This window comes from Mytilus edulis, chromosome 1, assembly GCF_963676685.1.
Source record: "Mytilus edulis chromosome 1, xbMytEdul2.2, whole genome shotgun sequence".
In the NCBI taxonomy this organism is placed as follows: domain Eukaryota; kingdom Metazoa; phylum Mollusca; class Bivalvia; order Mytilida; family Mytilidae; genus Mytilus; species Mytilus edulis.
This window is the reverse complement of record NC_092344.1, coordinates 116,568,252-116,595,565: the sequence shown is the minus strand read 5'-3', so window position 1 is coordinate 116,595,565 and position 27,314 is coordinate 116,568,252. Positions and strand designations below refer to the sequence as shown.

Sequence of the window (27,314 nt, the reverse complement as noted above, 5' to 3'; positions counted from 1 at the left end):
TTTTTACCAAATATAGTTCTCTGTTACTAATGGGCAAAGTTCATTATAGATATAATTGTAAGAAGCAAAATCGTTCAGTAAAGTAAGAACTTCAAACACATCACCATCACCAAAATACAATTTTGTCATGAATCCATTTGTGTCCTTTGTTTAATATGCACATAGACCAAGGTGAGCGACACAGGCTCTTTAGAGCCTCTAGTTTTATCTTGTATTGCTGATCATTTAGTCTGTCTCTCTTTATCTGTTTTAGTTTTTGTTTGAAACACAAAATAGGGTAAAAAAATAAAGAGATGCAATTTAATAACTATATCAGCAACATTTGACTTGTTTGTAGATCTTGCCTTGCTGGTAATTTTTTTTGTGATTTAAAGTGTCTATTTATCATACAAGTCAAAATGCAAAAAAAAAGAGAGTAAAAATCGCAATAGCTCCAATAAGGAGATGTTGAACAAGTTCCTCTATATACTCTTAACTATATATCTGGTCTTAATGATCATGTTATCTATTTTAAGTTTCTATCTATGTTTTATAACTTTTAAGATATAAGACAAGGCAAACATGTAGAAAATTAGTAAAAATCTTCATCAAAGGGCAATTACTATAATACGGATTCCATTGACGATTTCGAAGATGCAGACTTATTTGTATATCTTGATTTGATGATCCTTTGTGCATTTTGGACGAAGACGACAGACCCCAAGTGATGAGAAAAGCTCATTTGGGCAAGGTGAGCAAAAACTAGCAAAAAGATGTATGTTTTATGGAGGAGTTGATATTTTACTTTGTTTATTAGGATAAAACCTAAAAACAAATTGATATATATATTTGTGTTTTGAAACCATCCTGAAGTAGACTTGATATAGCCTCTGTGTGTAACCAAGAAAACAGTGGAAAATATTGACCCTGATTCCATATCTTGTGACATTTAAGAACTTTGACAAATTAGGTAGTATTGATTTTTGCTAAGTGGTGTAATGAGGCAGTTCATATCTAACTGAGTGTGCAAAAAAATGAGGTTTAAACCAAATCAAGACACTACAGATACAGTGATATGTACAGTATATGGTTGACCATTAACCACCATACAGTCACAATTTTAAACAGTCACCAATTTCATATAGATAATGAGTTTAAAGCACATAATAAAATTTATTGCTGTTCTGCATAACAATAAATTAAATTTTAATACATGATATTTACAAAATCACAATCAGCTTCATATTAATAAAAAAAATAACAAGTTTAAATAAAATTATAGTCTCTTTTCAAAACATACAAACCAGTAAAAAGATATTTGCAATGTGTGTAAATACATACAGAGTAAACTGACAAAAATCTCTAAGCAGAAAAAATATGTATTAAGTTTTTACAGAAGTCTAATTCATCTTTTTAAGCCCATGTTTTGTATGCAGTCACAAGGCAAAGGTCAGATCCATTCACTTTGCAAGCATGACAAAAGGAGGAAAAAGGTCAAGTTTGATTTGAATTTACACAAAGGTTTTAAAGAAGAGATTGGATCTAATATTACTGATGATAAGGATATAGGCAGACGGTAACCTATGAACCAATGAAAGTTCTTCTATTTTTGGCTTAAAAGTAACGTGACTTTTCAAAAAAATCACAAGGGGGAACAATCACGTGATGGATGTGGTCACAACAGCGCTTTTCCGACACAAAAAACAAAAGTGTCCGAATATACCCAGTCTTCCCCTATATATTATATAATCAAATTCTCTTAGATAATAATTAATATACATGTATGCTAACAGTTACAATAAGATAAAAGCCAACAACTTACAACCTTTTAGTCATGTGACTGTTGATGAAAATTCCATTTATCGTATCTGGATGAGCATCATATGTAAAGACATTTGAGAATGTCCCTTGTAAACTATATGAATGCAAAACAAAAGATCATATTCAACTTACCGGTATATGCAATATAAATGGTGAAAGTAATACTAATGCCTAATATGATTTTAAAAATATAATAAACAAGAATGTTTCCATAGTACATCCGCACCACCATTTTCTATGTTTAGTGAACCATGAAATTTTGGCCAAAACTCTCATTTGGAATTGAAATAAGAAAGATATCATGGGGAACATGTGTACTAAGTTTCAAGTTGACTGTCTTCAACTTCATCATCAAAACTACCTTGACCAAAAACATTAACCTGAAGCGGGACAGACAGACAAATGGAGAAACTTAAGAAGGGATGCACAGACCAAAAACATTAAAAGGGAAATATTTACAAACTTCAGTAAGTGTTGAGAAAAAAAATCGACTTTGCTCTAAATACTTGAAATCATTGCATGGAAGAAGAAAAGCTTGTGTTAAATTATAATATTTTGATTTCAAAACAAAATTTAAAACTGACAATCTCAAAGGGAAATACAGGAAATGTTGTCCAATAGAAATGAAAATTTTGGTGAAATAAAATTTTAGCCTTCATTATTTTACATGTACAGCTGTTCATAATTTTTACAACAAACATTTTTTTGCAATAAATTTAAGAAAATAAACGTATACTTTCTCCAAATTAAGAATAATCCTTTAAAAGTGATCCAGAAACAATAAAATAAATACAGCATTGCATATCAGTAAATGTACAATTATTCATGAAGAACTATCGTGTATCATTGTTGTCAGTATAAATATAGGAATTATTTACATCGCCAACACTAGCGTCCATTTTCTCCAATTCTACAGATAAACGTTCCAACACATGATCAAGATCACTGGCATTCATTGTTGATACATCACTTTGAGACCTCCTATAAAACAAAGACATATAGACTTTTTTTATAATAATAATCATGAATTATTATTTTATTATATATATATTTTCAAAAGCTATACAGGGAAATACCTATTGAGAAAGTTTAAAAGATATATTAAATATCAAATGACATGGGGATGGAAATCAGCAACTGTATTATGTTTCTATCAAAACTTTAAAATGTCACAGGATTTATAAAAATGAATATTTTAAAACTTTTATAAACAATAAAGATACTACTTGCTATTGCCCATGGACAATTATTTATCCCAAATAACCTTATTGCTAGACCTGTTTATCCTTTTCTTATTTTACAAGCTGTTTATGTCTTTTCATTTCATAAGAACATTATTTAACAAATTAAAATCAGGGTCAGAACATCAACAATTAAAAATATGTTTAAAAGTTTAGTGCTCAAAGTTTGATAAGAGACAAGTAAACAAGATCAAAATCCTAGACTATATATTATAGTGAAAAATAGAAAAGGTTAAAACGCAAGTGTATCAAGAAAACTAATAAAATCCCAAATTAAATGTGTGGATATGGTGGAAGGTACCCATATATGTAAAAGCATCAAGTGTAATAATGAATGAAATATATGGCAGTAACTGCAACCATGGTGTCTGAGGGATGGTAATAAGGGAGTTTTTTTTTTATCTTTGTGAACAAAGTGAAATGGAGTAAATACAAGCAGCTGTGTTCCCTTTAATCTCCACTCCTGGTTTATATATCTTTTTGTCTTTTGAGATAAGGGATTTGCTAGGATAACATAACAAGAAAGCTAAAATATAAAATTGACATTTAAAAGATTTTGTAAATTTGATCTACCCGGTATGCTTCTGATCAAAATTATTAAGCATGTACTGTAAAAAAAATCCATGATAGTTTTTCCTACCCAGCTTGCCTACACAAAGACACAAAAGTATAGCTAACTTTTCTTAGCAATTTCCACTATTTTTTTAATACTGCAGATTGAAAGACAGCATATTTAAAGCTGGCTAAAAAGCTTATATAGCTTAAAAATAATGTTAAATATACTCCTTAGTGTTGGATTCAAATAAAAATTTGACCATTTAGGAAGAGCAATAACTAAGCCTATATCTATCTATCTATCATTTGACATTATAATTAAGGTGCTTAGAAATCCCTGGATTTGTTCAAAAGGCATCTATGGTAAATACATATGTTAATTTTTTACATCTTCTCTTCTGAAACTTTTCAGGCAATATAAATAAACTGTTACCACAGAGATATGTCTTGCCTTTTTGTAATTTTGATAATGCAATGTTGAAATGAAAATAGTAATACTTTGTCATGTAAGTTATGCAAATATTCAAAGTCAATGAACCCTGACAGAAGGTACATGGCTAAACAATCTCCATGGTAATGAGATGAGTCAATGCTTATCTCCATAGAAATTATGCTTGCAAATGGTAATAAATTTGAAAACCAAATATCATTGACTTAAAATAATCAGTTCATATTTGACTGAACTAATCACAAACTAATTTATATATAAACTAAGCAAAATTTTCAAAGTCAAAAGACCATGATTAAGAGGGTGTCCATGGAAATGAGATGAGCCAATGCTCATACAACTGCATACCAAATATCATTGACCTACCACTTGACGTTCACCATAAACTAGATCTAATCACAAACTTATACAATTGTTGCTGCTGCCACTAAAACAGCATTTCTATGTCTTGCTTTTGGACTCCAGTGGCAGAATCAGCCATTTTTAAAAGGGGGGTTCTAACTATATTTCCCCATCCATTTGCATTGATCGTCCAAAAACAAGGAGTTCCAACCCCTTGATGGTAATGTATGTGTCTATGGTTCATTAGAAGAAGTTCCGATGTATGTATGGACACTAAAATGATGGTAAAATAGATCTAATCCTGCTTTTTCTCCTTCGACTAAGAATAAATGTAGACGTAAATTCTTTATTGATAATCTTTATATTAAAAGTAAAAAAAAAAAAGAAAATTACAAAGCAAATCTTCTCCCAGATAAAACTTGGTATACTAATACGCTCAAAACTTTAATTAGTGTTCCATACTAAAATCTGTAGTTTTACTTTTTTCCATATCAATAGACTGCAGAAAAAGTGAAGTATTACATTAAATTAAAGAAACTAAGTTGTTATTTACAGATAAAAGGTGTACAATTCCCAAACAAAAACATTATATACAATAAAACTGCAATAGAGTTTATATATAGCCACAAGTTGTGTAGTGACCCTGTATTATTAGTTGTCTAACAGTCTAGGGTTTTTGCTGGTCTTACCTTCGCTGTAGTTATGTTTCCTATATGTTATAAGAAAATGACATCAAGTTTAATGCCATCAAACAAAATGCCTTATTTCAGTGATGAGTTACAAAAAAGCTGTTATGCATTCAAAACTAAAAAAATCAAATCTGCTCACTTACAATTAAAATTTATAAAAGGTTGTACAGAATACTGCTGTTGCTACTTTCAGTATTTGTTAACTGTCAAAAACTAAGTACATGTATCAATAAAATAAGGAAAAATTTATTTTTATAAACCTTACAGTAATCTTATTCATGATGTTTCCTGACAGGTGCCTCATGTGGAGCAGGATCTGCTTACCCTTCCGGAGCACCTGAGATCAGCCCCAGTTTTTATTAACATTTATTTGTGTCCAGGCAATATCACAAGAACCATAACTGATGAACAGTGAGAGTGAAAATCGTCAATATCAAATTTGACCTGCATTTTGTCATCAGTATCAACATATTAAAATTTGAAAAGCTTTGGTTGAACAGTTCATGAGTAAATGCAACAACAAAAATGGAAACGCCATTTTTTGATCTTTCAAGAACCATAACTCCTGAACGGTAAAAGTCAAAATAGTCATTCTTGAACTTGACCTCCATTTTTCATTAGTAACAACATATTAAAATTTGGGAAGCTTTGGTTGAACAGTTCATGCGTAAATGCACGGACACGACTGGAAACGCCATTTTTCAATCTTTCAAGAACCATAACTCCTGAACGGTAAAAGTCAAAATAGTCATTCTTGAACTTGACCTCCATTTTTCATTAGTAACAACATATTAAAATTTGGGAAGCTTTTATTGAACAGTTCATGCGTAAATGCAAGGACAAGACTGGAAACACCATTTTTCAATCTTTCAAGAACCATAACTCCTGAACGGTAAAAGTCAAAATCGTCATTCTTGAACTTGACCTCCATTTTTCATTAGTAACAACATATTGAAATTTGGGAAGCTTTGGTTGAACAGTTCATGTGTAAATGCACGGACAAGACTGGAAACGCCATTTTTCAATCTTTCAAGAACCATAACTCCTGAACGGTAAAAGTCAAAATCGTCATTCTTGAACATGAGCTTCATTTTGTTGTCAGTAACAACTATTATAATTTTAAAAGCTTTGGATGAATGGTTCATAAGTAAATGCAGGACAACATTTGTTTACTGCCCAACCGCCCAACTGCCCGCCGTACATCCCCAAGTCAATAACCAACACTTTTGTCACAAAAATCCAGTTAATTAAATGCTTTGCTGAAACCAGCATTCCCTTCTTTTGCGCAATACTGTGCATTTTAATATTTCTTCTTGAAACTTTACAAAGAATTTGAAATTCGAAGGAAAAAAAATATTTATGAACCCCTTAAAAAAAACCTGTTTGGACCCCCTTCCTCCTTTTTGGAGCAAGTATCCACAAACTCAACCCCAGCCTTCCCTTTGTAGAATGGAACCTTTTCGTACAATTTTAGAGAGATCCATACAATTAAACACAAGTTTTTGTCTGGAAACTAGAAAAATGCTTGTTTTTGGCCCCTTTTTTGCCCCTGATTCCTACATGTTGGGGGCAATTACCCCCAAACTAAATCACAGCCTTCCCTTTGTGATATGGAAAGTTGTGGTACAATGTCCGAGAAATCCATACACTTACACACAAGTTTTTGTCAAGAAACTACATAAATTGCTTGTTTTTGGGCCCTAATTCCTATACTGTTAGTATCTTAACCTCCAAAATCAATCCCAACTTTCCTTTTGTGGTATTGAACCTTCTGGTAAAATTTCATAGAGATCCATTTATCTTAACTAAAGTTATAGTCTGGAAACCAAATGTGTCTTCAGTCGACGACGACATCATAGCATTATACATTAAACATACAAAATATTTGCGGTTGTATAAAAATGTTTTCTAATCTTTGCACAGTTTTTAAAGAAATGAAATTTTTCCATTAGTCATTAAATGTCCTTTTTGTGATACAATATATTCACACAAAAAAAGTATTTCTGTGTATACCAATTACACCTGAACAGAATCTTAACCATATTGACAGATTTTAAACAATTATTGGTGGTTCTATCTTAGTTTTCTGTTTTCCTATTCTTTAAAAAGTTCTTCATTGTGTGAAATTGTGCTTTTTTTTTACAGGCATAAATATGTGCAAATGTTTGTTTTTCTGTGCAAATAAATAAAATGTTCATGCATAATTAGGACAAGTACATGCAAATGTAAAGCACCACTTTGAAAATAAAAAAAGACATGTATTATTTTGTATTAACAAAAAGTTAAACTGAATTGAATTTATCAGCCAAAATCCAAACAAAAACAAATAGACTTTGAACAGTGTATTTCAACTTGTATGACAATTTGTAAAAACACACATTTTTTAGTGGTAAAAAGTTTTGTCAATTATGTTGAAAGCAAAGCTAAAAATACAAAGTATAGACACACTCTATAAAGGATAATATCACTGATTAATATCAATAAAAAGTTTTCATGCAAAAAAAGTTTTCACCAAATGTATTTATTAAACACATTGAATTGAAAATAGGCGAGTTTGTTGTGTGATACTTACGTGTATATTCTGTTATAACTGTGACTACTTGACATGGTGCTGTGTCCATTCTCTGATACACTTATTTTTTTGTCCTTCAGGAATCTCTCAAAGTATTGATAATGCTTACTGGGAATAAAGGGACATAACTCTAGAAAGGAAATTATTAAACTTATTAATCTTTGTAATAATAAAAAAACGTTTATGCATATTTTGTGTAGTGTAAAAGTATTGCCATTGAAATTGAACTATGGCTTTAAAATCATGTGCAAATGGAATAAAAGTATACAACTTATAGGTTATCCTTACACACTTCTGGCAACCTAACTGAGTGTAGTTGAGAAAATGCCTACTTTTCTTAAGCATTCCTGATCATTTATTGATTCTTTGGTTATAAAAATGCGGTTGCTCATACAAGTGAAGGTAATTTTGAAAATCTAATATTGGTAATTTTACAATGAAATTCAGTAGTTTTTTCTGTTTAAATGTTATCATAGTTTTCTGATCAATATAATTTATACATTTTTATTGGATGTTCTTTCCTGGTCACTAAAGATAGCAGATAACTCTGTCAAATGATCTTTTCCCAATGTTAATAAATTGACTTGTTATTAGATGTTCTCTCTTTAGTCAATAAAGTCAGTGAATTTATCTGTCATCAAATGTTCTCTCTTTGGTCCATACATTCAATGAATTTACCTTCTATAAGATATTCTCTCTTTGGTCAAAACAATCAATGAATTTACTTGCCATAAGATGTTCTCTCTTTGGTCTTTACAATTAATTAATTTACCTGCCATAAGATGTTCTCTCTTTGGTATGCTGTTTATGAACTTACCTGCCATAAGATGTTCTCTCTTTGGTCAAAACAATCAATGAATTTACTTGCCATAAGATGTTCTCTCTTTGGTCTTTACAATTAATTAATTTACCTGCCATAAGATGTTCTCTCTTTGGTATGCTGTTTATGAATTTACCTGCCATAAGATGTTCTCTCTTTGGTCAAAACAATCAATGAATTTACCTGCCATAAGATGTTCTCTCTTTGGTCCATACATTCAATGAATTTACTTGCCATAAGATGTTCTCTCTTTGGTCCATACATTCAATGAATTTACTTGCCATAAGATGTTCTCTCTTTGGTCCATACATTCAATGAATTTACCTGCCATAAGATGTTCTCTATTTGGTCCATACATTCAATGAATTTACCTGCCATAAGATGTTCTCTCTTTGGTCAAAATAATCAATGATTTTACCTGACATAAGATGTTATCTCTTTGGTCAAACAATCAATGAATTTACCTGCCATAAGATGTTCTCTATTTGGTCCATACATTCAATGAATTTACCTGCCATAAGATGTTCTCTATTTGGTCCATACAGTTTAAACATTTTATCACATATCTCTGAGATGTCTGTATTGGAGGGATCATTCAAGGCTTGAAACAAAGTACCGAACTGTTTCAACTCATCATAATTTGTAAAAATATTAGGAAGCTGTAAAAATAATTCCATGCAAATTAAAAGTCACAAATACAATATAGTTCATTAAATATAAAAATAATAAATTTCTGATGATAAATGTCATTTCTGGGAACAAAACATATGAAATTGTATGTACGGTAAGGTATGAGTTATTGCTAGAGTTTCACTTACCGGTATATATGTATAGGAAGATTAATTTTAAACAAAAATATTCTGTGTTTCTATATGTATGTTGAATTCATATTTAAATTATGTGCTTCTTTTAAAGATTGTATATAATTTGATTGAAACTGACACCATTTGTGTTGCATATACAAGCACATGTTTATAATAAATTTCAAAGATTGTAACCACAGCTGTTAGTCTCTAAAATGTTGTGTCTTTATCAAATACAGAAATAACTGCATTGTCAGTCACATAATTAAGACATACCTATTCATTTTTACCTGTGTATTCCCAAAGATTAAATTTTCACAACTCTCACCACAATTGTTCAAGGGCTACATCTGGTTTTAAACCATATCATCTACTACTAATTTGTTTTACTTGACTGTTTACGTGTCACCTAAGATTTTCTTTTTATACATTGTATATTTATATCTATAATAATATCACCTTGTTCATATATTCCTTGACCAGTAATGCATGATGACCAATACTACTTGTTTCACTTTTTTCACCAACACTGCGAGTCCTATGTTTTCTTGGTTTAGTTTCTTCTTGATCTGATGTGGATAAACTAAATAAGAGAGATTATTTTGTCAGTTAAACTACTTTCCAAATTCGAAAAATTGAAGAAGAAAAAAGGTTAGACAAAAGTATCACGGTTGATCAGGTTAGCATGAACACTTGTATTTTAGACCTGAGATAGAAGGACTAATATTTAGCCTAAGTACTAAGATACAAAATTTATGCACCTGACATGAATTTAACAAGGTTTTAATATTAGGAGGGTCAATGCCCAAAGTCAAGGTCAGAGTGACAAATTGCCACTCCTTGATGCAAATAGCATACCAAGTTTGCTTGAGCTTAATTTTACAGAACATAGTTTTGCACTGGACACAAAGAGGGGTGGATGGACAGACAGACAGACATGGCCATTCCTATAAACACCCCAAAAATTTGTTTGCCAGGGGTATATTAATAAATCAAAGCGTCTTGGATGTTGTGATTCAGCCAATTTTATAGATAGTCTGATATTTTTTTCTGACTATATTTCTTTCAAATTTTGTTTTGCTCTTTTCATTTCCATAAGCTTATTGTAAAATTTCTATGCTATTGTCCAAAGATGGGAAAGATTGGAAATTTTGCAATAATGATGCAAATATTTATTTTGATATTTTAATTTCAGACATATTTGCAATTTTAATGATTTTGAGAAGAATTAAAAATGAAATGATTATACAATTATATATCGTATATTTGTATATGCCATTAACAATAATTGACTTAAAATTTTTCCAGAAAGAGGCATTCTTCTTCTTAATGCAGATTCCTCCAGCGTTGAAGCACACACAGCTAGCTGTATTCCTTTAACAAATTAGTTTTAAAATGTTAAAGTATTCACAAAAAGTTATTCCAAATTTAAGATGTTGAGAAGAAATCCTCGACCAGGTAGTTACACATGCACAAAATTTATTTACAGAAATGTACATAATATACACGATAAACTTATATGTCGCCAGGATATAGGAAATTAAAAGCAATGTCTAGCTTAACAAAATCTATGAACGATAGGCACTAGTTTAACTGTTAGAGAAATTGGATAGAGTTTATGTGTTAAAAGACATCACTCAATAAAAGTCAAGTATAGTAAGTCTAAAAGTCTACTTTCTGGAGATGTTAAAGATAGATGTTTGCTAGCTATGCTGATTGGTCTGTTAAACCAGATGCTCTGCAGGGCGCAGCTTTATACGACCACAAGGTCGAACATTGAACAGTTGGGGCAAGTATGGACAGAACATTTAAGCTTGATACAGGTCTGAATTTGGATTGTGATAGAATAGTTTACTCAGCATAGGTTTCTAACACAGAATGAATGTGGTCAAATGAACTTAAAATTATTTTTTTTTGCTTTTGAGCAATACACTATGCCTTTTGACTATCAATCCCCTAAAAAAAAACATTTGAAGAAATTTTCTTTTTAATTTCTGAAATCTGAAATGAGAAAAATTGTACAATGATCCCCATCCCCTATTTTTTTTCACCTACCACTTCCCCTTATTCCAAAAATAATCTCAATTCAAATTTCTAATGGAGCTTGCAACAATAACTACGGTACTCATTTAAATACATCATTAAATATTGAAATATAAAATGACATAGTCATGGTTAAAATTAATATTGATTAAAAGTAATTTCTAAAAATAAATTTATATCTAATCATCTCAAGACAATCATCATTTCTTAATACATTATTTTTCAAGCAGTGTAAACATACATATATAACAGTAGTCTTTAAATGGAATTTATATTGGACTAACTACCTTACACTGCTTTTAAACTGTCTAAATTGTCCTTTAACCAGAGATATTTATACACTTAAACACAAGTTATTGCCTGGAAACTACAAAAAAATGCTTATTTGGGCCCCTTTTTTTGGCCCCTAATTCCTAAACCTTTCGGACCATAACCCCCATAATCATTCCAAGCATTCCCTTTGTTATATGGAACTTTGTGATACAATGACAGAGAGATCCATACAATTACACACAAGTTATTGTCCTTAAACTAGAAAAATGCTAGTTTTTGCCCCTTTTTGGCCCTTAAATCCTAGACTGTTTGCCCCATAACCCTTAAAATAAATCCCAACCTTCTACTTATGGTATTCAACATTGTGGCACAATTACAGAGCAATTGAAATACTAATACAAAACTTATTGACTGAAAGCTACAAAAATGCTTATTTGGGCCCCTTTTTTTGCCCCTAATTCCTAAACCTTTGGGACCATAACCCAAAGTAATCAATCCAAGCCTTCCCTTTGTTATATGGAATCTTGAGGTACAATGTTAGAGAGATCCATACAGTTACACACAAGTTATTGTCTTAAAACTAGAACAAGAGGCTGTCACAAAAACGACAGCAAACCGGATTTATTAATATTTATTTGTGTCCTGGCAATATCACAAGAACCATTACTGATGAATGGTGAAAGTGAAAATTGTCAATGGGTGCAATCAACAGTTTTTTACGTGACGTCATTCTGTAACAGGGCATGTAATAGTGGACCCATCATGCAGAAGTCAGATTTCATAGTTATATAGATATCTATACATCAATGGAAAGATAATTCTATGAACTTTCTGAATAAATAAAAAAAAATCCAACATCTCTTGTTTAAACATGCAAATTGGTACAAGTTATCAGCTGGAAATTAGGCATTTTCCCCCTAAAAAACCTTAAAAACAGACCACCTTTGGACACACGGATCAGTAACCTGTGCATATATTTGAGATTTCTTATAATATGCATTTCGAAGAGCTTATCCGGCTGATTTAAGAAAATGTAGTTTCAGCCTACGTTCGCCTGCTCCAAAAGGAGCTATCTTACCTGACAAATCAAAGTGCTTTTTGCAACAGGTGAAAATCAGCTGTTTATGGAGTTGCCTCCCATATAGTAGGAAGTCACAAAAACATTTTTTCTTTTAAAATCTTGACAAAAGTGGCATTTTAATTGAACTTCAATATATGTTTTTCACATTGAACATAAAAAACAATCAACTTTTTCATTTAGTGGTATATAAATAGCAGGGAATTCCATCAGTATGTAAATCTCACTGGGGAAATACCTCTAGTTTTTAGTACGAAACTGTTTATAGCACCCTTAAGCAAAACCTTGTATGCAATATATAAAAAATTCTCAGCTTTTCTGAATCTGTACACTATACCGATTAAAATGATGTCTTACTTTAAGGATTGTGACCACAAATAGTGAAACAACAGCTCTTTTTTTATGTCGCGCTGTAGTGGCATATTGGCCAGTGGCAAACAGTTTAACTGGCAAATCCCAAACATTTCCTGTATCCCATTTTCATCAGTTTTACAAAGAAAATAAATCATGAAATAGGGTTTCTTTTGAATAAATAGAATAAAAACTATGAAATAGGCATGAATAAAGTTACTTTAAATAGATTTTGTCCCTAGTACTATATGAACTAAGTTATAGCTGAGTTGAGAAAATATTGAAATAGTGTTTTTCTTAGGAATGGCATGTGTACCTTTTTGACTATAAAAAGTACCAAATATATATTATAATGAATAAAACTTTATGTAACACTGATCAGGAGTAAAAGTCAAAGTAGAAAAAATCTACACTTTTCATATGCAACTTTTGGTTCCAAATATATGAGAGATTGAATAAAAATATCATGACGTCGCAAAAAATTTAAAAACTTCAATATTTACAGAGTCTGGTTTTCCTATATCTGGTTGCTATGTACAAATCTGTAATATTTGCATTAAATATACCAAACTGATGCTTTTAAATTAATGTATACATGCCGTACAATATTTTTCAGAATTATTTTACTCCATTCGCAAACACATTTCTATGCTAAAACATCACTATATTTTGTATTTGTCTCTTAAGGGTGCAATCAACAGTTTTTTACGTGACGTCATTCTGTAACAGGGCATGTAATAGTGGACCCATCATGCAGAAGTCAGATTTCATAGTTATATAGATATCTATACATCAATGGAAAGATAATTCTATGAACTTTCTGAATAAATAAAAAAAAATCCAACATCTCTTGTTTAAACATGCAAATTGGTACAAGTTATCAGCTGGAAATTAGGCATTTTCCCCCTAAAAAACCTTAAAAACAGACCACCTTTGGACACACGGATCAGTAACCTGTGCATATATTTGAGATTTCTTATAATATGCATTTCGAAGAGCTTACCCGGCTGATTTAAGAAAATGTAGTTTCAGCCTACGTTCGCCTGCTCTGAAAGGAGCTATCTTACCTGACAAATCAAAGTGCTTTTTGCAACAGGTGAAAATCAGCTGTTTATGGAGTTGCCTCCCATATAGTAGGAAGTCACAAAAACATTTTTTTTTTTTAAATCTTGACAAAAGTGGCATTTTAATTGAACTTCAATATATGTTTTTCACATTGAACATAAAAAACAATCAACTTTTTCATTTAGTGGTATATAAATAGCAGGGAATTCCATCAGTATGTAAATCTCACTGGGGAAATACCCCTAGTTTTTAGTACGAAACTGTTTATTGCACCCAATATCAAATTTGACCTCCATTTTGTCATCAGTATCAACATATTAAAATTTGAAAAGCTTAGATTGAATGGTTCATGAGTAAATGCAACAACGTGAATGGAAACGCCATTTTACAATCTTTCAAGAACCATAACGCCTGAACGGTAAAAGTCAAAATCATCATTATTGAACTTGACCTCTATTTTGTCATCAGTAACAACATACAAAAATTTCAAAAGCTTTGGTTAAATGGTTCATGAGAAAATGCACGGACACGACTGGAAACACCATTTTTCAATCTTTCAAGAACCATAACTCCTGAAAGGTAAAAGTCAAAATCGTCATTATTTAACTTGACCTCTATTTTTTCAACAGTAACAACATATTAAATTTGGGAAGCTTTGGTAGAACAGTTCATGCGTAAATGCACGGACACGACTGGAAACTCCATTTTTCAATCTTTCAAGAACCATAACTCCTGAACGGTAAAAGTCAAAATCGCCATTATTGAACTTGACCTTCATTTAGTTGTCAGTAACAACATATTAAAATTTTAAAAGCTTTGGTTGAACGGTTCATGAGTAAATGCACGGACAACATTTGATTGCCGCCCGCCTGACCGCCCGCCCGCCGTACATCCCCAAATCAATAACCGACATTTTTGTCACAAAAATCCGGTTAAAAATGCCTGTCTTGGCCCCTTTTTGGCCCTTAATTCCTGGACTGTTTGCCCCATAACCCTTAAAATAAATCCAAATCTTCTACTTATGGTATTAAAAATTGTGGTACAATTTCAGAGGAATTGAAATACTTATACACAACTTATTGTCCTCAGACTAGATAAATGCTTGTTTTGGGCCCAAGCTTCCTTTTGTGGTTAATAACATTGTGTTAAAATTTTATTCATTTCTATTTACTTATACTTAAGTTATTATCCGGAAACCATCTGTCTTCGGATGCAACGCTGAAGCCATGATACCAATATACGACCGCAAAAATTTTGCGGTTGTATATTGCAGTCGTATAACAATCATATATTTTTGTGTTGTAAAAGTTAGTTTTACTCAGATTTTAAAAGTCTAGTTATACACACATTTAGGCTTTTCTTTGTTGTATATTAGAAACTAGCAAGCAGATATTATTACTGCTGATAGTTAAGCATATATATACCAGTAGTTCACACTAAAATTTTAACAGCTACTATTTTACTATTGGTAATATATATCACACAGGCACATGGTGGTTAATATTATCATTGATGTTTTAATTGGGAGCTGAGAGACCCAGAGGAACTTTTTATCTCCGTGGATAATCTCATTTTGTGAATTTCATTACATTAGTATCTTCTGGGCATGATTTCAATCTTTCATAGAATTTCAACAACAAAAATAACAAAAATAACAAAAAATAAAACCAAACTATTTTTTTATCAAAATTGGTGTTCCTTCTTCATTTTGAAAAAATATATTTCCTATATATTTAAGAGGGTGTCCATGGAAAACCAGGCAGTGTATGGCACATGACATATTTTGTTTTCAAAATTTTTTCATCTATTTCATATCACAAATTCATTCTTTCTTTAAAGGGAAATTCCGTGATTTTTTACTTATCATCTAATTATGTTCATCTTAACATAAAAAACACATTTGCAAAGTTTTAAATTTATATTCCTTCTAATAACGGAGAAAATCAAGTATTTGTAATTTTTTTTGGTTGAATTCTTAAGTGGGTCGTGACGTATTAGCCCGATTTACTGAATTCTGGGAAAAAATAAAATCTGTTTAACTCTTATAGCTTATCGACAATATACGTAATTAAAAGCGCACAGCTGACGAATGGTCGAAGTTATTAACCACAATATAAGAATGAACGAATATGAATATGCATATACCGTTTTGTATTGATTGAATTAAACTCCTATAAAATTATCTCTAGTAAATGTTTTTGAATAAATTTAATTAATTATTGTTGAGATTTTTTTCATAAAATATTTATTGAACATTTTTACTGATATTGAACTGAAAATATTTCAGTTCTATTTACCGTTATTGTTTTGATAATCATTTCAATGCAACTAATGTGTGAGCAGAGTGTGTATATTATTTTGTAAAGGTCACTGTATATTTCTCGGCTTGAGGTCAATTCGTTTACCTTGTAGCTATTTAGCCGCAGGTGTGAGTTCAAGCGTACACAGGTATAAATGTTGTTATTTGGATAGGATAAACAGAAAGGATTAGAAAGAGTATGCTGTCACGATGTTAATACACTAAGATTTAATACACGATGAGAATAAAGATACAATAATTAAATTGTGTAAATTAATTGAAAATAAAATTCAGATTCGTAATTCCGAAAGTGTATAAAAATAAAAGGAAACAATTTTTGATTACTTTCTTAGCGGCAATTGGCGTAAAGATTCAAATATGAAGCAAACAATAGTAGTTTTAATCTTTTATAAAAACTAAATGCAATATTACCCAATTTGTATACCATTGTACATCTGTTTGATATCATTGACTTTACCGGAATTTCTTAACTTGTATTCAAATCTGGCTGTGTTTAAATGCTAATAAAACTATTGCAATTTTAAAGTTTTTAATTGACAAAAAAATACAACATACAACATGCATGATTTTTTTTAGTTTCTTTTTAACATTTTATTCTTACATAATTAAATTCATTTGACAATCATTTACACGAACTTTTTGTGAAAAGAATATCAATTATCTTTTAAGTTAAATTTTGTTTTTTTATTTACTGCAACAAATAAAGAAAAAAATATACATAGAAAGCACTGAAAATTCATTGAAAAGGGGAGATAACTCTTCATTTTGTACAAAATTTTGTTGCATTGTTAGTGAACTTTAGAATCATTTTTGAGCAATCCACTGTTGATTCAAAAATATCTTTGACATATATATCCTTTGTATGATATAAACATTGCATTGGAACAAAATCTCAGTGGGAAAAAAATTATGTTGTGCCACCCATATCATAGGATTTGCCTGATATTTACTTGGACAGCCTCTTAAATATATATGTACAAATAACTATTGCTGAGATATATCCATTTACTGTTAAATAGCAATATAATGGGATATAAAAAGAGAATAAACAAATAAATTTTATTGCAGAATATGCTCAAGTAAGAGTTATGCAATTTTGTTTATTATTTCAACTAAATTACTGAAAATTGTTTATTACTTACTCGCTACTTAATGACCTATGACAGATGATAATGACATTGATTTAACAAGTGAAATAAAATCTATGTGAATTTTTATGCACATTTTTAAAAACTTTTGCGTGTCAATTCTTTGAAAACAACCCAACATCTGATTAATAATTCAGCTTTCTTACAAAAATAAACAAATAATTTAATGTAGTGTAGATCAAAATAAATAATACATTTGTAGGTTTACAAATGAGATAAAAAAAAGTTGTGTATTCAGTTAGGTGTGTACTAAAATGTGTCTATTCGATCATGTAACAGGCCATAAGATATCAACTGTTGAGAATTAAGAATGGAGTTGATTCCAACTTATACTTACACCTTTGAGTGAAATTGATTGAAAATCATGACAGTTGATAATCATACTGACTCTTACTTGCCTAAGAAACAATTGGAGCGATAGCAAAACAAGAATGTGTCCATAGTAGAATCGCTTTCATTGTTCCATTTAGTTATTCTATTTGCAGCTGCACTGTGCAGATTGTAATTGGTTTTTTTTAACACAATCTGGTTGAGAAAGGCAAATGGTGGAGATTTGTTAACCTAACCAGTATGTGCATGTATCAAGTCAGGCCTTGTTGTTCATTGTTGTCTATGTATGTCTACTGGAGTGTAGGAGTTAGGTTTTTCTGGGCTCTGTTGTACTGTCCAATATTCTTTTTACTTCCTGTTATCAATTTCATGTTATTATATAACGGTCTGTACCTGATGTGACAGGCTTAATTTTCACAAATTGGTATAAAATATATACTCACAATGAATGTTGATTAAGGTCATTAATAGTTGTACTAGAACCTAAAGTAATAAAAACAAAATAACAAACAAAAATGCCCTTTTTTCAAAAAGTTTTATTCATTCTAGATAAATGACATCAACAAACTTGTATTGATAGTTTTATACCTCATAAAATATCTTATCAATTTTTCTAAAATCATTCAAGAAAGATTTATGGACTGCAACAGTTTAAAATTGAAATGATGAAATCCTGATGCTATAAATTTTCTAGTTTTAAATGTCTAAGATTCTTTGACCTTGTGTGTCTGAAATCAGTCTCTATGAATTTCTAAATGTTACAGAAGATACTTTTTTCTTTCTGATTTTTTAAGAAATACTTCTTTCTTTGATTATGCGATGCTTGAAACTATAAAATGTTTCGATGTCTAATGGCCTATCCCCCATTATCTTACAATTAATACTACACTTTTTATTGTTCTCTTTCTGATGATACAAACTTTTAAGATAAGTCTGACAATATTTAACCAGGTGCTCTGCAGGGCACAGCTGTATACGACCGCAGAGGTTGAACCCTGAACAGTTGGGGCAAGTATAGACACAACATTCAAGCTTGATACAGCTCTGAATTTGGATTGTGATCAAATTCTTGACATAATATGAGTTTCTGACACAAAACAAATGTCAAGATCTTACAAATCTATTATGCAATATTGTGCAATTAAAGATTTCTTCTTCAAACTTTTTAATCATTTGGAATTTAAGAAAATTTGGAGAAAAAAAGATTGAAAAATACTACCCCCCCCCCCCCTTCTTCCGAACATACCACACATTGTATGTTATTGTGTTAACTGTTATAGAATTACCTTCCTTACACTGCTTTTAAATTGTCTTAATTGTCCGTTGACCAGAAAACCCTAGTTTCCCCCCTTTTTTTGCCCCAAATTCCCCTTTTTTTTACCCTAATTCCAAAACATTTAAAGCCATGACCCAAAAAGTCATTACTAACCATCACTTCATCGTCTGGAAACTTGTGGAATAATTTCAGAGAGATTCATACACTTAAACACAAGTAATTGTTTGAAAACTACAAAAATGCTTATTTTGGGCCCCCTTTTTGGCCCCTAATTCCTAAACTATTGGAACCATAACCCCCAAAATCAATCCCAAACTTCCTTTAGTGGTGTAAAACCTTCTGGCAAAAATTTATAGAGATCCATTCACTAAATCTTAAGTTATTGTCTGGAAACTAAATGTGTCTTCAGACGACAACAACGATAACATGATACCATTATACGACTCAAAATTTTTTTTTGCAGTCGTATAAAAAAAAACCAGGTAAGTCATCAAATTGTTTATTCCTCATACCTTCTGATGATGCTATAGAAGATCTATCTTTTTCAGCTTGCCTGATGGTTTCCTGTAGTAATTCAATAGTGGCCTCCTGGTAAGCCCGCTGGAAACACTGGCCTACAGCAGCGCAAATAGTGTCTGCCTGAGACTATAATTAAATATAAATAAGAAGATGTGGTATGAGTGCCAATGAGACAACTCTCCATCCATGCCACAATGTAAACAGTAAACCAATATAGGTCAAAGAATGGCCTTCTACATGCATGTTGTTAAATCTGTTATTTCTTTATATGTATAAAAGAGAAGATAAGGTGTGATTGCCAGTAAGAGAACTCTTCACAAGAGACCAAATGACACAGAAACTAACAACTGTAGGTCAGATGTGCCTGTTCGTAGATTCTAGATATCTTGTTTAAAAAATTGTGTGCGATATTATCCTACCCATACTTTTGGTGTTTTTTATGTTTTAAAAAAAAATTGTGACTGATGGAAGGATAAAGTGAAATCTAAAGGACACTACCTGACCAACATGTATGATGCAGGACCCAAATAATGAGTTCTACTCAAGGTAAGGATATACCCTAGTATGCAAATCTCTATACAAAATATAAACAAAATAATGACACTAACCTGATTTTTACAATACAGTACTGCTAAATCACATTTGTCTGGAATTCCTGTAAAAAAAACTATCAAGTATTAAACTTTTGATGTCAAGTATTTTTTTATTATTTCAGGTTTAATTTATGTCTTCTTTTGTTTTATCTTTCAGTATTTCTTTATCAAAACAAATAAAGAACTGGAATACATGTATACAGAAAATCACTGAATATCAGGACGGTTGTAACGCTAATGAAATTTCGTTGGTCTATCAGGTCATTGATGACTTTCATTTGTCACTACAGACTACTTTTCCCGAGTGGTAACTTAGATTTTTTTATTATAACTGGAATATTGAAATCAAATAATAGTCTAGTTGATATTAAGAGATAACCTATTCTCACTCATTATTAACCCTTTAAGAATTAATATAAAATTTGTAATGCTAAAGTTGTATTTCCATTGGTTTTGCATAACAATACCCCCATAATAACCACTAGTTTACATACCATATTTTATAGCTAGAATGTGAAGACCATCATCTTTAATATAACATAAAGCTGCTATTACATGGATAGGAATATCAAGTGTCTACAAAGAATTAAAATTACAGTTAAATGGACTGATATCATTTCTTCATATATAACCAGTATTTCTAACTGAAATGTTCTTGGTAAAGCTGCAATAAAATTTCCAAATACTTTCAGAACAGTTTCATTAATTTCAGTGTTTTTCCAAGTTTTTACTAATATAGATTATCCTGATACTTTATTATTTGGATTTGATTGTATAGTATCCCCCAATTAAGAATCTTTAAATTAGCTTAGATTTGTTACACATAAAGGAAATCTATTAGCTTGGTCTGAGTGGGTAAAAAAAATCCCTTTGCCCCCAGCATATTCCTCAATTCCTTTCAAATCTGGCCTATTCAAATAATCTTAAAAAGGTCAAAAGTCTGCATTTATACATAAATATAGTAACCTATATATAATTCTATTGACAAATTTTAGTTTGTGTTTTTTTAGGTTATATATACAAAGCAGATCTAAGTACTTCAATTATGTTTTATACTTTCATTATTCATACCTCATAATCTTGTTTGTGGATCCTTATATTGCTTTTACTGAGACTGAAACCAGCATCAGGATCTGGAGAAAGCTGCAGGGGAACTAACTCTTCTCTCTGTAAGACATAAATTATCAGTGTACAAATAATGTTATACACATTTTGCTTTTTTCATGGTTAAATTTAGATAGAAAAATAAACATTGTTAGGCTATCCTATATTTCATACAGATGTTTACTATTACATGTAATACTTTAAAACATACCTTTTCTCCCTTAAAACTAAGGGAAAATCCAAATTATACTGTGCATGTATTGTTACAGAACAAAGACTTCAAATATGTTTTACAAAGGCATAAAATGCAATGTGCCACAATATCAGTACTTTTATTACATATCAAATAATCAAATATCTATTTGCTGTAACATTTTATGAACCATGGCCAGTAATCAGGGTCTGTTGTATTTTACAGAATCAGGACGAGTATCTGAGCTTACAGCAAGGCTACACAACCTACATTGCAACAAATATAATGCAAATTATCACTTAAGATATCTTTGAGGTTAACTAAAAGATATGGCATTTATATATTTGTTTAGGGGTATGTAAATTTAACCCATGCTTTTAACCTTGACATTCCAACTTGACTTGTGACTTTCCTCTAATGATAGAATACAAATAATATCAAGTATCATTTTCGTCCTTTAATACATTTAAAAAAATTTGAAAACAATTTGCACCAGTAGACAAAATGTTTCCTGCATATACCTCCCAAAAAAATTTCTACATGAGGTTATCCAAATTTATCTTGCTGGGGAACATTGCTTGTTTATACCTTGCCACGATCGATGATTCGTAATACATCCGTTCTGTTAGTTACATCTACTTCTACAGGAACACCTGGTATAAGGCCGGCATACTGAAATTAGATCATTCTGTCACTGACTATATCCTATAATACTTGGTAAAATGTAGTTATTGACAAAGAAAACCATGCAATCAATATGAAATTTGAAGGAATAGGAATTTTTATATCTTCTTCTTTATGTCCAAAACAACACAATTTACAATCAAAATAGTTTCCTCTGAATAGTTTTATGTTTTAGCTGTTCCAGTATCAAAGCTAGGAGAAGCTATACATACACATTGTCTTTGATATAACTATATGATATATAATCTTAATGAAACAGGATAGACAATAGATAAGGAAATATGAAATAATACCCAAAGTAAACAAATTTCAGAATGAGGCAATGAGCAGGATAAAGACAATAATGTACACACCCACACATCACTTTCTATATAATCTTTCTTCATCAATAGATCACCCATCAGATAATCGGGTGAGGGGTCTGTTACTTTGTGTTGTTTGGTTTCTCTTGATAGTGACATCAACTAAAATTAAATTAAAACATATTTCAGGCATAGTACAAAAAAATGTAGTATGAAATGTATTGAAATGAAATTTGAAAACATAATTTTAAGTTGCAAAAGTACAAACAGAAAAGTTTTTCTCTTTTTGTCTTATTTTTATCATCCATGTTAGTTTTATGTTAGTTTTGTACTTTGAAAAGTTTTTCCATTCTTCTAACCATTCAAAACTAACCTACATCATTGCTCATATGAGCTTTTTCAAAATGACATGCCCAGTCATGTACTTCCTGTAAATTCAAATTCATGAAAAGCATGCAATAAATGGAGGTAGATGGATATGGAAAATGTCCTATATTGTGCTATTTGAAGAAAGGCATTGTTGAAATCTGATAAAACCAGTGTGGCTGTGGTTAATTATTTGTAAGTTATCATTTCTATTTCATTATTTTCATTTTTGTGTCAGATTTTGAAATATATTACAATTTTAAGTCCTTTATTGGAATATATATAGAGGTTGCTTCAAAATGAGTACTACATGTATATCATGCGAAACTCAACTCATCGAATTCATAGATGATATCACGCAAAACCTGGACGAAGGAAAGCAAACTGATTGCTTAATCATGGACTTCTCCAAGGCTTTTGACAAAGTAAGCCATTCACTACTGATCCATAAACTACATAGATACGGGATTGATGGAAAAACCAACAGATGGATCCAGAGTTTCCTAAGTGGTAGACAACAGTCAATAGTGGTTGAAGGTGTAAGCTCTGGCTTCATTGATGTAGAATCAGGTGTACCACAAGGTTCAGTCCTTGGACCAGCACTCTTCCTCTACTACATTAATGATATGCCAGAGGGGGTTCGATCTAGAACACGATTGTTTGCCGACGACACAATCATCTATCTAACAATAACATCAGATGCAGATACAACAACACTGCAAGAGGATCTGAACAAATTATCAGACTGGGAACAACAATGGCTCATGAAATTCAACGCAGACAAATGCAATGTCATGACCATCAGCAAGAAAAGAAATCCAATCTCAAAAGATTATATCCTTCATGGCCATGTACTGGAGAGAGTATCGGATGCAAAATATCTTGGAGTTACAATCAGCTCAGATTTAAATTGGAGTACTCATGTACATAACATCTGCCAAAAAGCAAATAAAACTATTTGGTTCTTAAAAAGAAATCTAAACATCAGTAACAAACAACTGAAAGAAAATGCATACAAGTCATTAGTCAGACCAACACTTGAATATGCAAGCGCAGTTTGGGACCCCCATCAACAGAACAACAAGAAAAAAATTGAGATGGTACAACGCAGAGGGGCTAGGTATGTTAACAACAAATACCGTAACACATCATCAGTAGACACCATGATAAATCAACTCGAGTGGCAACAACTAGAAGAGAGGAGATCAACAACAAGGATGTGCATGATGTACAAAATAACTAACTGCCTAGTTAATATAGATGCAACATCTAGGCTTATTCCAACAAACCGAGCATCAAGAACAACTCGGACTGGATGTTTCCAGGTTCCTCTTTGTAGAACAGATATAAGGAAAATGTCATTCTATCCAAAATCAATACGGGAATGGAATGCCTTACCACTTTCCACTATCACCGCCCCGAGTCTTGAATGCTTCAAGGCTCGGCTAACAAAATAGACATAAACACTTGTTTTTAATGAGCACCTGTATATAGGATTTTAACTTTCACAAAATGTAAATATAACTAAATTTTCTTTGGACTTTCATGCGCAACACACAGTGGCAGAATAATCAGACAGTTGATTGCGGCCGCTTAACTGGAAGAAGAAGAAGAAGATTTTTCCTTTTTAAACTTTTTGATATACAGTACTTATTAATCAAAGACATTCATTGTGTACTAAACTTGCAAGTCCCTCTATTAGTTTTATAATGTAATGTTATGTTTTTAGTCATGATCATGATTATTGTTTAAATAAAAAAAAAAAAATGATATGAAAATCATAATTAACTGACAATAATTAAAGAATAACTCTTTTAACATGATATATCAGTTATTTTATTTTCAACTGAATTATTTAAGATTTTCATTTAAATTTGAAAAATATTCCTTTTTTAAAGCAGCCATTTTGTTTTGGTCAACTATAATATTCACGTGTGCAACATGTGAGCAACTGCTGATATGAGCAATCTAATAAAATGCACATGTGAAACAAAAGCTCATATGAGCAGTTGCACGTGGGGTTTTTAACATGCAAATTAGGTTAGTTTCATATGTGCAATTTTTTTGCTCACAAAATGCTCACCTAATTTGCATGTTAAAAAACTCGTGTGCAATCATGTTAGTTTCTAACGTGAGCATCTTATGTGCAACTTATGTGCAACATGTTAGCACTTTTTGGTAAGGGATGTAATGCGTGAGATTTTGCCAAAATTGTAAACATCAAAGAGGGGGGGGGGGGGGGGAAAGATCAAAGGAAAAAACCTACACATAAGCATGAAAGTAAATGAGTCTTATGTTTTTATCATTAAATTTGGCAGCCCTGCACTTACAATGTACATTAACCATGCTCTGAAAGGAAGTAGGAAAAACCAGTTGTAAATAATTTTAATTGTATATTTTTGCGAACGTTTTAAATGTAATTTGTAAATAGCCAAGAGAAATCTTTCTGTGTTGCCCGACACTGCGTAAAGTTTTCATGCGGAACCATTAACATTCAGCATTGAATCCCGTTCCTTACCTGGAAGAAGAAGAAGAACCAAACTATATGTATATTCCTATCAAACATTTATTTGTCTTGTTTCTGATGTCAGATCAGTCTTCTTGTTCTGTTGATGATATCATATAGTAATTATACCGCAAAACTAAATAATAATACGATATGTTGTAAATCAAACTGAACCTTAGGCAATTTTCGTTGAACAGCCTCCAGATAATGAATTGTGACATTGAGACAGACTACCTTATGCAGTCATTCAGTTATATTTACCAATTTCAAACCACAAATCCTCAAAACTGCAGAGTTAAATAATATAATAAAGCAAAACCGTACCTTTCTTTCTTTAAATTCAGACCTATCCATTGCTCTGACAGTTGCATCTTGAACCTGATCCAGTAAAACCAGAGTTCAGTTTTTTTTCTACTTTTTTTTTTTGTTGACTTCCAAAGACAACTTCCGGTTGATGATTCACCTGAAAACCAAAAATAGGTCACGTAAAGGTATGGTAAGTTACTTTATTTGCTTCAAAAATGGCATGTCTTTGACAATATATTGTCCCTACGTTTATGCATCAATATAAATAGATTTTATTTCGACTAAAATCATACAAGATGGATATGAAAGAAGTTATCGAGAAAATAAATTCTGGTAATTCCGTCACCGAGAAATGTTTTAGAATCTCCAAGGAAAAATTATTCAGGAATGGTAATGATAATTTTAATTTTATATCTCTAATCTATGCTTTCTTGCAGTCACATGTTAAATTTGTATTACAATATTTAGTGTAGTAAAGTTAACATTCTTCCACATCAAAACCTGCAATAGTGAAGTGTTTTGATCTCAGTGACAGTGTATTACTGAAAAACACACCCAGGTCTGAAACATGCAAGCAATTTGGCTAATTTTACCTCATTTTTACTCAAAATTTACATAGTTAGCAAAGAAATCTATTAAGAAATGGAATAAACAAAAATTAAGTTTTCAACAACAGACGGAGTATGGTGGGCCTGAACAATGTGGGACGCGACATCTATACTGAGGGGGGGATAGGAGGGATCCTGATCCCGAAATCCCGGGCTTAAAATCACAAAATCCTGAAATCCGGGGCTTTAAAACATGAAATCCCGAGGTCCCGAAACTCGAAAAAAGAATTCCCGGATCTTGAAAGGGTCAATCCCGAAATCCCGAGCTTAAAAACACCCGATCCCGGAGTCCCGATAAAGGTCCTATCCCCCCTCTATACTGGCATTAGCCATTTATACTGCCATGTCATATGATGTATTGTCCATACCTTAAAAGGGGGTCTCATTAGGGGGTTCTGATCCCGGAACCCACCTACTGTTTTGTCAGATTCCTGTATCCCGCATACACTATGTAATTCTTATTTTTTTGGTTATTTCCTGTGTCCCTTAAGACTTCTTTTTCCCATTTTCACGGCACAGTAATTTGACTTTAATGTGTCATGCTTACAAAATATCAACATTCCCACGACACACTTAGACCCCAATGCATACCTGTCAACCTGTGACGATGAAAATGCAGGTCATGACCTGCATTGAAGAATCAAATCTCAGGTCATAACGCGTACAAACTTTTTCGAGCTGAATTTCAGTATTTATGGTACATTTTCTTATAATGTATATCAAAGATACCAAAACATCAATGCATGTTCACTTGGTTAAGTCATTTTAAATCTTATTTATTATTATTTCATTACACTTTTAAATATTTTTATTAACTTGTGTATCACAGTCTTATGTCCTTTACTTTTGTCACCATCTAAAATTTATTTTTCAAATGTATTTTTAAAATGAGTCTTCTAGCCTTTAAACATACCATGTAGAGGTATTACATGAATGAACATTCATCTCTCAATTAACAAGGAAATTAGACTATCATAAA

General features: G+C 31.5%; 2 protein-coding genes across 20 annotated transcripts in view; one reads left to right on the top strand and one right to left on the bottom strand.

Moving 5' to 3' along the window:
• Positions 1–1,132: 1,132 nt before the first annotated feature.
• LOC139502175 (cerebral cavernous malformations protein 2 homolog) lies at positions 1,133–25,886 on the bottom strand. Of its 4 annotated transcripts, XM_071291579.1 has the most exons (14): positions 25,746–25,880; positions 22,601–22,711; positions 22,152–22,235; positions 21,338–21,433; positions 20,761–20,842; positions 20,282–20,328; positions 19,667–19,799; positions 18,322–18,361; positions 17,543–17,557; positions 9,730–9,853; positions 8,979–9,126; positions 7,648–7,777; positions 5,076–5,095; positions 1,133–2,781 (listed from the first exon to the last, which is right to left on the bottom strand). In XM_071291579.1, exons 1-14 carry the CDS (start codon positions 25,773–25,775, stop codon positions 2,753–2,755), a joined length of 1,089 nt encoding a protein of 362 aa, XP_071147680.1. In that variant the 5' UTR covers positions 25,776–25,880; the 3' UTR covers positions 1,133–2,752. The 4 variants fall into 4 exon arrangements, with proteins under 4 accessions (XP_071147680.1, XP_071147660.1, XP_071147691.1 ...); XM_071291559.1 differs by lacking the exon at positions 5,076–5,095; XM_071291590.1 differs by lacking the exon at positions 17,543–17,557.
• The window catches only part of LOC139502002 (focal adhesion kinase 1-like), a 64,085-nt gene continuing 62,618 nt past the window's right edge, over positions 25,848–27,314 (top strand). For 3 of the 16 annotated variants that reach the window (XM_071291471.1, XM_071291414.1, XM_071291371.1), the window contains exon 1: positions 25,880–25,917. The gene's annotated coding sequence lies outside the window, so the exon portion shown is untranslated. Of the gene's footprint in view, positions 26,118–27,314 lie in introns of all 16 variants that reach the window. The other 13 variants (XM_071291454.1, XM_071291521.1, XM_071291463.1 and 10 more) reach the window with 11 other exon arrangements.